The sequence below is a fragment of the Oxyura jamaicensis genome (genome assembly GCF_011077185.1).
Source record: "Oxyura jamaicensis isolate SHBP4307 breed ruddy duck chromosome 1 unlocalized genomic scaffold, BPBGC_Ojam_1.0 oxy1_random_OJ106681, whole genome shotgun sequence".
In the NCBI taxonomy this organism is placed as follows: domain Eukaryota; kingdom Metazoa; phylum Chordata; class Aves; order Anseriformes; family Anatidae; genus Oxyura; species Oxyura jamaicensis.
Genome location: NW_023303266.1, coordinates 69,916 through 81,698, shown reverse-complemented (window position 1 = coordinate 81,698; position 11,783 = coordinate 69,916). Strand labels below are relative to the sequence as shown.

Sequence of the window (11,783 nt, the reverse complement as noted above, 5' to 3'; positions counted from 1 at the left end):
CCCTTGAAAGAATAAATTTGTGTACATCAGCAACAAGTTTCTGATGGCCATGGGGCATGTCAACACTTACCTCGAGGAAGACAATTACTCCCTTAAAACTAGGAGCCATAGCTAATGAGTGGGGCAGTGCAGGACACTAACCAGCGCATACACCTGTACCAGTACACGACCTGGGAAGGTTCAGACCACGTGAAATGGAATTGTTCTTATCAGCATACCTGCTACAAATACAAGCATAGAAAAAGGATTCCTGGTTCAGCTCTTGAATAAGGTGATCTAGAAGAGCAGTACTGTATTACATGCAGCTGTACCAAGTTATGTAGCCTTGGCTATAAGCTTAGGAGCTTAATGAGAAATATTTGCCAGCTTTGGACAAACTGGAAGTTTAATCCAGCAATTGTATTTCTGGCTTTAGGGTTAGCTGCTACTTCCACTGGACTATAATGTGACATACCTTAACCAAGTGACTCTTTTCCAGCTTATTTTCTAGGGTGTGATCAAGCAGACAAGATTTTTGCAGAAATGAAGCAATCTGTCCATAGCATGCTGGGCTTAGATTCATAAGTTTTGCTAAGAAAAATATCTTTTGGGAAAACCAAATACCTAACCAAAACTTAGAGGGCAAACACGTATCTCATAGGAATAACTAATAACGTAGCCGTGCTTCAAACAGGCTAGACTTGCACTTAAGCAATTAGAGTTATATATTAATCAAACTCATGGAAGTTAACAAAATTAAGGAAATTTTATTGGCAAAAATCAAGTTGAACGTGACCTATGTAATTCAAGAGAAGTGAGCTTCAGTTTAATTTATCAAAATACTTCAGTTTTCCAGCTGGATCTGGAATTATCTGTGCAAAAAACAAAAATGAAAGTGTTAGTCAAAAAACAAAATTATGCAAATGCAACAAATTGTGAAACCAGAACAGCACAATATTTCAAAAGATGATGCCAAGGCCAACCCACAAGCAACGCATGGAAGAGTAATTTATAATTTGACCTGATATTAGATTACTGTTCATCTTTAAAGACATCTAACAGCAGTAGCAGTAATATTTAATTAACTGGGGGAAGAGAGAGTGCAGCCTACCAAAGGAAGAGTTCTGGCAGATGAGAGCAAATACCTCTATGTTGCTTGCCCCCAGAACAAGATATTTTAATAAACCAGTATCTGTAATCAAGTGCCTTAGAATTTACTTACAGTTCTTCCCTTGGCCACCACACTCTCATGGCTTCCTCTGGTTTGATCTAATTAAATCAAACACATTTACAAGGAAAGGCTACATCTTTGAGAAAGTGTTTCTGAACTACCCTGCTACTTAAGTTATCTGCATCTTTTGCAAAGAGGAGAAAGAGAACTGACTATGTATTATTAGGTAATCCGTTGTTATGGAAGGCAGAACTTTTCGGTGCTAGAATGTGTCTATTACGTTGGCAAGTCCTCTTTCACCTTATGCTCTTAATATCCAACTTTGTCCACTAAGACAATATTCTGCTGGCTTTAAAGAGGTGACTTCAATTGTCCTGGAAAATTTTCGTATCCAGTAAAGAAACATTCTTCTTTTTATTATCAATTAAAATGCTCACTACTCTCCTTAGTTAGAGGCTGCTGGGACCTGCTTTTTGTTGAGACAGCTCTTAAACAACAATGCTCAGTCATCACCAGACGATTCAGAAGAAAGCCACATTCTCAAATGAACGACCATGATCTCATCTGAACTAGGCAGCTCAGACCTCTAGTAAAAGCTTTGTTATTCTGCTGAGGCTTGATCCAAGCACAGAGAAGACAAATGAGTTCAATGGGTGTTTATCTGAACCCCAGCTCTTGTGCTTGTGTTCACTTGTAGGCGAGTACGGAGAAAGGCAGAAGAGCTCCTGCATAGCAAAGCAGTGCTCTCTGCTGGTGCTCCGACAGTAGCACACTGTCTCTGTCAGAGCTGAAAGCAGCCTGTGAGCTTGTATCATTTTTCCTGGGGAGTGCCTAGGACCCACAGTGAGACTCCACAGAACCAACAATTTGTATGGTCAAATAACTGGAAGCAGGAGCTTCCGACTTCCACTCAAGCTTTAACTATAATGTTGTGAGTCAATTTATATCATCTTATTGAAAGTTGCAAACAGTTTGGACTTGATTTTAGTGGAAACGATAATTGTGTGTTTTCCAAGAATACATGCATTTAAATATCGAAAATGACTTACTGTTTCACTGCCAGGTTTCCAACCAGCAGGGCAAACTGGAAGAAAAAAAAAAGATAGTTTATGAAAATAACACACTTAAATTTTGCACTAAGTAAAGTTACAGACACTTCCCTTTCTGAACTTGAAGTAAAACAGCACTAAGTGTCAGATTTAAGTATCTGCCACGAATAGATACACAGTTTTTGTTGTACAAGGGATGGCATCGGTACCAGTTCATGACTGATACCACCTAGCACTTCTGTTAACTGAAAACTGCCCATTTCTGGGTGAATGTCTATACCTTGGTTTAATTCTTAGACTTTTAGACAAAGCACTGGCAAAATAGCATCTAAAAACGAACACCCATTCCGCCTGGACGTGAAAGTCTCATAATAAAGTTCAGGTGACTTCACAGAGACCTATCTACCTTTCTCAGTCCAGAGTTCCCAGAAGAGACTGAGTGATTTTATTTGAAGCCCTGCTAAGGAGCAAATGGATTACAGCATGCAGTTCACACGCAGTGCAACTAAATGCTGTGACCATCAGTACAGTTGCACATCTATTCAGAAGTCTCCTTGTGAGGCTTTAGCCGAATGAGTTTTGTTGTGTTACAACGCTTTACGGTGTGCTATCAGACAAAATACCAAGTGAAACTGAGTTAAAATGGAGGTTAAACTGCTGAATATGTGTATTAATAGTTAAATAAATGTTCTAATTGATGCATTTGTTTAAATGTATTATTTAAAAACATGTGAGAGGTTCATTCTGTGCCTGAACCGTAGTGGGGGTATATAGCCAGCCATACTTGAGACCGAGTAATGACAAGTCAGTGAAAGCTGCTTTGTCAGGGGAAAACGATCTCATAGTGCTCGTAAAGAACACAGGAATGGCAGTCTAACACAGTAACACCGTGTTTCTTGATGTGAAGCACTCTCAGTTATTTGTCACAGATCATCAACAAACGATACAAGACAAGGACTGCCTGCATGTCAATTCTTTCAGGATGTCAAAACATACTGAAATATTTGGCCTGATTATTCAGGACGTTATGTTTCCTTGAGCCTTCTGCTTTTGGCAGGTACTACACGATGCCTCAGTTCAGACTGGGGAATGCTTTTATGCTCTGAGTTCACAGAGATGTGAAGCAAAATGTAAACTACCACACTAGAAACAGCCTAGGGGGGAATGAGGACCACAGATTTTGTAGCAGGACAGCCAAACCACTTCAGTCAGTTCATAAGGCTAGTCCCTAATGCTCCTGAGTATCTTTCTTCCAAAAGCTACAAAGACAACTTTCAGCGTAAGTAAAACTATCTTCAACTTGAAATAACTTTAAAGAGCACCTTCTCCATGTTTGTCTGTGTACTGGAATGCTTGTACCAAACGGAGAGTTTCATCCACTGATCTCCCAACGGGAAGGTCGTTCATGGTGATCTGTCGAAGGATTCTCTTATCGTCAATTATGAAAAGGCCTCTGTGGAAAAAATAAATATATATGTTTTGTAGGAAACAGAACTAATTACATTGTTGCATTCGCACGCTTTTATGTCTGCTGGATGGGAGGAATTTGGTCTCCGCAAGTACTACACAATACCCACCTCCTTAGAATACTACTGACCCACTGTTCTCTACCCAGGCTATCAGATGAGCCGAGGGCAAATTAAAAACAAACAAACAGATACTTTCATGCAGAATGTAAAGCTAAACTTTGGCAGGCCCTACCAGGGGATGTTGCAGATGCTATGGCGTTCGGTGGTTCCCAAAAAGAACTAATCAAGTTTACAAAAGATACAACATTTAGGGCTGTTAGTTACCAGCAGTCTTGACTCCAGTCTTGACTTGGGAGGTCCCTGAGTAACAGCAATTCTGGGGAATTCTCGCTGCATGCTTGCCTTGCCCTTGCATCTGCTGATGCCTGTTGTTACACTGGGTTATCAAACATGCCCCCTGTTCTGACTCATTACGGCTTTTTTTTTGTGTGTGTGTTCTTGAGTACTTATTTTGTGTCTGTGCATGAATTCTCAAGCCAAAACTGCTCTTGCTTCGTAACAGTACTGCAGTCTGCTGATGCACAGCTTGTTAACAAAGAATGCCTGCATCTTTGGGGGTTACTATGATCCCAGTCAGACTGCTGAGTCCTCATATTTTTCAAGAATTAAAGGAAGACTTCACATGAAAGTTTCTTAGCACAAATTACTTTCTTTGTGTAAGGATAAATAACTGGCACGACGTGTTACCGTAACATTTTAACTGTGTAAATGAGAAGGTAAGCTCTTTTGTATGTATATGCTGCAAGTTAGCGGCAGGCTTGCTAATATACTATAAACAGGAGCTCAAAGTGCTCACAGTGTAAGATCATGGGACATGCTATTGCACACACACACACAAAAACCACTTTGATATTAATATATATCGCTCAATGGAGAGCATTAAAAAGAAATTCCAAAAGCATCTTTAGATATGAAATGGTAAGTACTACTCCACGACAACACGAAGTGTAACCAAGTGAAATACCTAAGGGTATGCCCTTGATCTTCCAGATATACACCATAATCCTTTGAAATTTGGTGCGTCAAATCCGAAAGAAGGGGAATCTTCATAGGTCCAAGTCCTCCTTGTTTTCGCGGAGTATTAATCCTTTGAAAGAAATGAGATACACATGTATTCTTCATAAAGATTTATGTTCTCTACACCAATTCAAGTCAAAAAAACAGAACAGTACAGACAGAAGGATTTTGTGCAAGTAACAATTCTCTTTTTTGCTCTGCACACAAGGAAGATGAATGCTATCTATGGTTCAGTAGATCTTTTGCAGTATTTGGCCATATCTACTAATAAAGACCTCTTTCTTTACAGTCATATTTGCTTTATACCAGCGTAGTCCAACATACTAATGAATTGGGAGAGTGCAACTCACTTTTACAGAGACTGGCGTCCTTATCTCTTTTTTTTTTTTGTATTTGACGTATTTTGGACTGGAACATGACATATTCTGAGCAAGGCATATTAAACAAGCTTCAAAGATAGAGGTACTTTTCACATACTAGAGTTAACATTTTTTACCACTGAAAAATAATGTTAACATTTGTATCAATAGCATCACGCTTTCACATATTATGATATACCTACACAGGCTGTAAATCTGGGGACACAGTTCCTCAGCTCAGATGGACCCATGAATAATTTTTAGAAGACAAGCATAAGATACATACCATGCTAAATGAGTGAACTTTGAGTCCACAGAACATGCTACTACTTCGGTATTTATTGCTCTGAATTCTTCAATTCTGTCACTGAAGGCGATTATCTCAGTAGGACATACAAATGTACTAGATAATTTAAAAGAAAATATAGTCAACATTTCATGAGCATCCAGTAAGTTCTCAGTTTAACTAATAAGTTGCTTTTTCAAAGCAGTTAATTTTTTTAAGTAAAAAAAAATAGAGCAGTGTATTTATCAGAAATATTTCAGCTTTTACTTATTTTTTTACCGCTTCTTCAATTATTTACCAAAATGCTGCCTGACAAGTTTTCCAGTCTGATTCTAGCCTTGATACAAACACTGTATTACTGAATATTAGAGACCTACAGTCAGTCAGTTTGAAATCTGGATAATAAGTGTTCTTATAGTTACTTTCATTTAGACTTTATGAATATTAAGGGGCTGAATTTAAGCACAACATGCCAAGTTTTTCAGAGGAATATATTGGTAGCTTCTTGTTACAGCGTACGTCTGCAGATACGGACTATTTTCACTTCAATTTTTTCCACTACAGAAGAAATAATGTGGTAAAAAATCACAATTTCTAGGACTTTGAAGCTAAGGGCCAAGAGGCAAGTTATTCCTCTATATAAAAGTAAGCTAGTTATACATCTTTGTCACTACACTGCTTCCTTTTTTCCTCATTTTGTGGGAAAGAACGGGACTGTTTCGTAGAAAGTAGAAATGTTTTCACTCAGCCAGTGGACTTACTGCATTGCAAATAAAGGAGAGTAATGTTAAATGTTCTTAGGATGTTATGGGATGAACTTAAAGGGAAAACACCATCTTTTAAAATCCCACATATAATCTGGAAAATACAGATGGGATGCTCTCCTTTGTTTGCAGCAGCAATTTATAGCATAACATAAAATATAGAGGTTGCCTACTGGGTACTACAGACCAAAGGTTATTTTTACACAGAGACACAAAGCAGCAGACAACACTAGTATGACAAATATTGTGTTGTAATTTTACCAACGCACGATGAAAATACAAATAATGCATTTCCTTCTATCACTCCCTTTTTCTTCCCCAAACCCTTTCCAAACAGAAGAGACCCTCCCCCCCCCCCAAATAAAGAGAAGAATGAATGAATTAGTGGCCTACTGTAGGTGCACTTGATTTGTCTACTCAGGTCATACTTACAAGTCAAGAGGATAGAAGAAGAACACAAGATATTTTCCTTCATAGTCGGTTAATTTCAGCTCTTTAAACTCTCCATTAATGACTGCTGTTCCTTCCCAGTACGGTGCTGGCTTGGAGACTGGAATACGAAGAACATTCAAATTACAGTCAGAGTACAAAGCACATGTTCAAACAAAGCTGCTTATGAGCCAGCTCATGCACAAGGACGACTGTTCTTTCCTTTGCTTGAAAAACAACCGACCACACACAATTACAGAAACAAACTTACTACTTCAGAAAGTTCAAAGCTGGCAGAAGTTACAGAATGATGAAGACCTGTACATTTAAGTATGCGTGGAAAGTAATTAATTTGACTTACTTGTGCTATATATGAGCCTTTTGAATCACTCACACAATCGCATAATCAAGGCCACGCAAACATTCTCTCTGCATATTTAACAAACCACATGTTCACTAGCAACTCATGACAGAACATCTGTCAGACTGAAGGAGAAACTCTTTTAGATTTTGGGAAAGTACACTATTTTGTGAATAGTGTTGTGAACCAGAAGCATAAGATGGTCCAAATTCATATTGTTACTCTTCAGCCATGAAAATCTACTTGCAGTTCAAGTCCATGTGAAAATATATGCTACATGTTTAGAAGCAAACGCCTCAAAATGCAGTATATGTTAAATTACAACTCCTAAGCAAATTGTGTCTTGAAGATGGCTGTATTAAAAGAAATCAAATTAAAACCGATGAAAGGTATTTACTATTGAAAGGGATTAACCTTGAATTTTAAAATATTAGAAATTATTCTCATATGTACTATTTTCAATGTGAATTCTGAGACAAATGTAGGGTATGCTGGAGATATAATGTGCAACCCAACTGATCTGAGTATACTTGTGATGTCAAGGACATTGACATGCAGCCCCAGGAAACTATCTTGCTGTTGAGAAAAATATATGGAATCTTAATTATTATCTAGATGATGACTTCATTGTTAGTCGTCTTTTCTCAGGCAACCCACAGCTGCAAAATATAGTTAGAAGGTATATACAACAAAGATTGCAAAAAAAAAACAAACCTCAAAACATCAGACACAGCCATGCCTGTAAGTGGTAACGGTCTTTGTTGGTTTCACTTTGTATAACACACAAGGGATACCGTAATGCAAGTACAGAAAATCAGTAGCCATGACTGATAATTTCAGTTTACTTTTTTTTTTTTTTTTAAAAAAAAAGAAATGCTCTTCCTCTTGACTCTTCTGTAGAAGTCTTTCTGATCATATACCAAGCTCAGGACTTCTCTCCAATGCCTTTTTATTGAGTCTTTGTAGGTAAGGGACTGTTTTTCAAGTGAATGCTGGTATTGATGCCCGAGTTATTTAGAGCTTTTCAGAAGTGTTTCAAGTATGTTGTTCGTTAAAAAAAAACCAGCCACCCCAATCATATCACTTTGTAGGATATGACTGAAGGTCAGCTAACCTTCAGATAAGGAGGAAGGCAGATGAGAAATTAAACATACTGTATTTTGACATGTTTTTAAATTAAAGGCTTTTTTTCCCTTTAAAAATGGGATACTGTAATAACTTGCATTACAAAGGGAGGAAAAAACAAATGATATTGGTTACAGATATCTTGATTGTGTTTCCATTTTTCTCATTGCATCTGTTAGCAAACGATTAAAATGGAAGTTATGTCCTGGCTTGGTGCAGGGAAAGGACTTAAAACCTTAAAACCATTGGACATCTCTCCACTCTGCTCCACAAAACTGGACTTTCCAAGGGCAGAGCTGTCCCTAAACATTTTACTGCAACTCCAACAAAGCTGTCTGCACCTGCATCTGACAGAGCAAGTAACCCATGTAGGCACAAAAGCGATGAACCAAACCCAGTGATGGCTGGCTGTGAGCAGTACTGCTGCCTAATTAGCAGCTCTTTTGCTGTTGTGGGGATGTACAACCCGCCTGCCCTCTGCGTGTTTGCCCTCACGGTGCTGCAACGCGCGAGGCGGTGCAGGAGGCCCGTGACAGGGCACGACCCTGAGGTAAAATGCGCGAGGTGACCTTTTCAGTACTTCGGATCGCAGCGGGCGCGCAAAACATGCTGGTGTATCGTTTAATAACGCGTTTTTCTTAACCCACTCCTATTTCTCTAACGGCAGGCCCCGGTGATTACCAGTTAAACGTTAGATCAGCTCTCCCTTTGGCACGACAGAACCGCGGGGCGGGACACAAACGCTCCCGGCGGGACCCCGGGCACAGGGCGCCCCGCCCCGGGCGCTCGGCCTGACGTGGCGGCCCCACCGCCCCCCCCGGCCGTTAACGGCTCCGGTCCTCCCCCCCCCCCCCCCTCCTCCTCTTCCTTCTCCTCTTCCTCCTCCTCCTCCCGCCGGCCCCGCACCTACTCTTGGCCTGGCTGAGGTGCAGCGAGTGGTCGGTGACGGGCAGGCGCGCCGCCTCCCCGGGGTAGACCTGTCCGCCGGCGTAGTAGTGGCACTGCTCGTCCCCGCGCTGCCGAGGCGGCCGCGAATCCTCCGCCTCCGCGGCCGCGCCGTGCACCACCAGCACCGCCAGCACGGCCACCAGCAGGGCGCTGCCCCCGGCCCGTGTCCCGCTGCCCGCCCGCAGCCACCGCCGCCCGGCCTCCATAGCCCGCCGAACCAGTGCACGTCCCCGCCGAGGGGCGGCGGCGGGGAGGAGCCTGGCCCCCGGCCTCGCCTCACGGCGGCTGCGCCGGCATCGGCGGGGGGGTCCCGCCCGGGAAAGCGTAGGTTTTGTGCTTCTCCAGAGAAAAAGAATAAAGGAAAATAGGAAAAGAGTGTGTGTGTTGGGTCCTGTGCGTGATTGCGGGAGGGGACTGCAGGAAGATTTCTCCCATCTTTTATCTCTTATCTGCGGCAGTGTGGGTTCTGTGGGCATTTCGTCATACGTGGTTATATCCATCCATCTATGCTGACTCAAGCTTTTATTTTCTACCCTGGCAGATGAACTAAACGCAAACCAACATACAGTTTTAGGTCTAAAGCCTTGAATGGCTGCCATATAGACATCAATTCATGAGTGAGCTGAGCCCCATGCATGAAGAACGTGGATAAACAGAACCGAGGCTTACAAAGGGCCTTTTAATTCCAGTTTGTTTGCCTCCCGAGAGACCATTTTGCTCAGTGCCGAGTAAAACGTGGTTCATATAGCAGAGTAGCTGCATATGTCACACTTAAGCATGCCTCGAGGGTAATTCAGCAGCGAGCAAAAATTTTGAGGACTGTAAGTAAACTGTGACAAGCTGTAAGTAAGGTTTTGCACCACAGCGTCTGGCTGGACGGGGTTATGCCAGGTATACCTATTCAAGACAGTTCAGGTCTGACAGTTAAATTGTAACCAGGATCCTTGAAAGTGAAGATGTGAGAGAGCTGAAGGTACGCCTCATCGAAAGTGGGGGCACTCGGAGCTCTGTGGATGCCATCCTATGGAGAAACCGGTCGTTCAGGCTTTGACAGAGGAACATCCACATCACCTCCTATCTCTGCAGGTGATCTGTGGTAGATGTGCTTTCAGGATGGTGCAGTACCTGTGCCAGAACGGGCAGTACCATTTCTTGCTTTTAAAAATGATACAGAACTTACTGGGATGTAACTTTCCAGACAGGACGTAAAGTGTAGAGCCAAAAGAAAATGCTGAGGAACATTTTCAAAGAACACAGGCCTCTGTAAAAGAAGGGATTAGCAATGCATCTGTCATAATATATTTTGTCTTGAACACATCTTACTATTTTTCTGGCTTTGCTACAACAGAAACTACACTTTGAAAAGATAATTCATAAAAATAATTTCAAGGAAGTGGGAGAAACATGACTCTACAGGCATACTTGCACTTCTTGATGTGTGATCTTAGTGTTCCCTTCTCCCAAAGCTCATACTCCTCTCCAGGAGTTTGTTTTCTTTCCCCATTTTATCATGTTTGCCTTTCAGTTCCATTCTAGGTTCTACAGATTAGGGATCATGCAAATAAAATGACATTCATGCTGATGTCACAGGAATAATCATACTCAGGCACATTTGCCCAGCTCGAGACCGAAGATTACCAAGGATGAGACAAGGAAGCTTCTGGAACAACCTTCTGACAGGTATGGAAGCAAAATACCTACACAGCTATAGGGCTTGATCAGTATGCGTGAGCAAATTATAAAAAGTTGTATTAAATGTCTACCTGCAGGGGAACTGGACTTGATAGCACATGAAGTCCTCTTGTCTTGTTTTTTTTCACAGTGAATTGATGGTGGCCAGTCTCTGATCATACTTCCAAAAATGTTGGAAGCAGGATAAATCTTCAGTTCAATGCTACTATTTAAGTTTGTCTTTCCTCCTCTATCAGGGACAAGTCATTAAAGGGACACACGGACAAAGCCCTTTGGCTTGTGCAAAGTGTTATGCACTCTGGGCCTGGTGGATAAAAGTGCTTGAAGAGTCCTTGTACTCCCACTGATTTTGGGTTCAGGTGACCTTGTGGTTAAGTTTGCTAAAATGGGGTGAGAGAGTACTGCATTACGTGATCCATCTCTACTACTGCTGAACTTAATACCAAGCTTTCCTAAATCTCATTGTTTGTAAGGAAAGTGGCAGTCATGGCCTCCATGCATGCACAGAGAAAATGATTGTGGTTGTCCCGCTCTTCTCTTTTTGCTGGTGTATTGAGCTGTAAGAAAGAGTAATGATTTGAAGAGTAGTCACACTGTAAAGTTGAAAAAAAAAGAGAAGTTGAAAGGTATGCACTTTGCATTATGTTAGCATCCCACAATCAAAAGATCTTCCAAAATACAAATAAATGAAGGAGAAAACCAATAAAATCAATGCAGCAACACAGAAAAGAATCAGGCCACTTTTGAGAGGAGGAAATACTGAAGGACAGTGGGTTTTATCTTCAGAATATAATGTTAAATAGCACCAATTTGAAGTTCATATGTGATTATGCATGTGTAGGCATTAAAAAGAGTTCAAAAGAGCAGAAAGAAAGACTTTCTGGCTCCTACTGTACTACTAAGATTTCTGGACATAATTAAAAAATGAAAAATTTTGTAGAAGGAAACTACAATGAAATGCAAATATATATCACTCTTCAGTGGCCAAATGGAGAACACAGGCACCATTCTTTCTTTGTCCAGTGATGAAATACTTAAACCAAAGACTGATTTTTGTGTTTAACTTGATGAAAT

At 41.0% G+C, this 11,783-nt stretch overlaps 1 protein-coding gene across 2 annotated transcripts; it reads right to left on the bottom strand.

Annotated features, from left to right (window-relative positions):
* Positions 1-722: 722 nt before the first annotated feature.
* On the bottom strand, positions 723-9,272 carry LOC118156976 (peroxiredoxin-4-like). 2 transcript variants are annotated; one of them, XM_035311228.1, is made up of 8 exons: positions 8,980-9,272; positions 6,587-6,704; positions 5,391-5,507; positions 4,693-4,815; positions 3,522-3,652; positions 2,200-2,234; positions 1,202-1,248; positions 723-851 (listed from the first exon to the last, which is right to left on the bottom strand). In XM_035311228.1, exons 1-8 carry the CDS (start codon positions 9,221-9,223, stop codon positions 848-850), a joined length of 819 nt encoding a protein of 272 aa, XP_035167119.1. In that variant the 5' UTR covers positions 9,224-9,272; the 3' UTR covers positions 723-847. The 2 variants fall into 2 exon arrangements, with proteins under 2 accessions (XP_035167119.1, XP_035167118.1); XM_035311227.1 differs by lacking the exon at positions 1,202-1,248 and having other exon boundaries at positions 8,980-9,271.
* Positions 9,273-11,783: the final 2,511 nt, after the last annotated feature.

What these genes read in the sequence shown, in the direction of transcription:
- LOC118156976 (XM_035311228.1), bottom strand. Translation starts at nt 9,223, where the DNA reads ATGGAGGCCGGGCGGCGGTGGCTGCGGGCGGGCAGCGGGACACGGGCC. An exon ending in GATCAAGGGCATACCCTTAG is followed by an intron (nt 3,653 to 4,692) that starts GTATTTCACTTG and finishes TTTTTTCCACAG; the next exon opens with AGGCCTTTTCATAATTGACG. An exon ending in GGAAACCTGGCAGTGAAACA is followed by an intron (nt 1,249 to 2,199) that starts GTAAGTCATTTT and finishes TGATTTAATTAG; the next exon opens with ATCAAACCAGAGGAAGCCAT.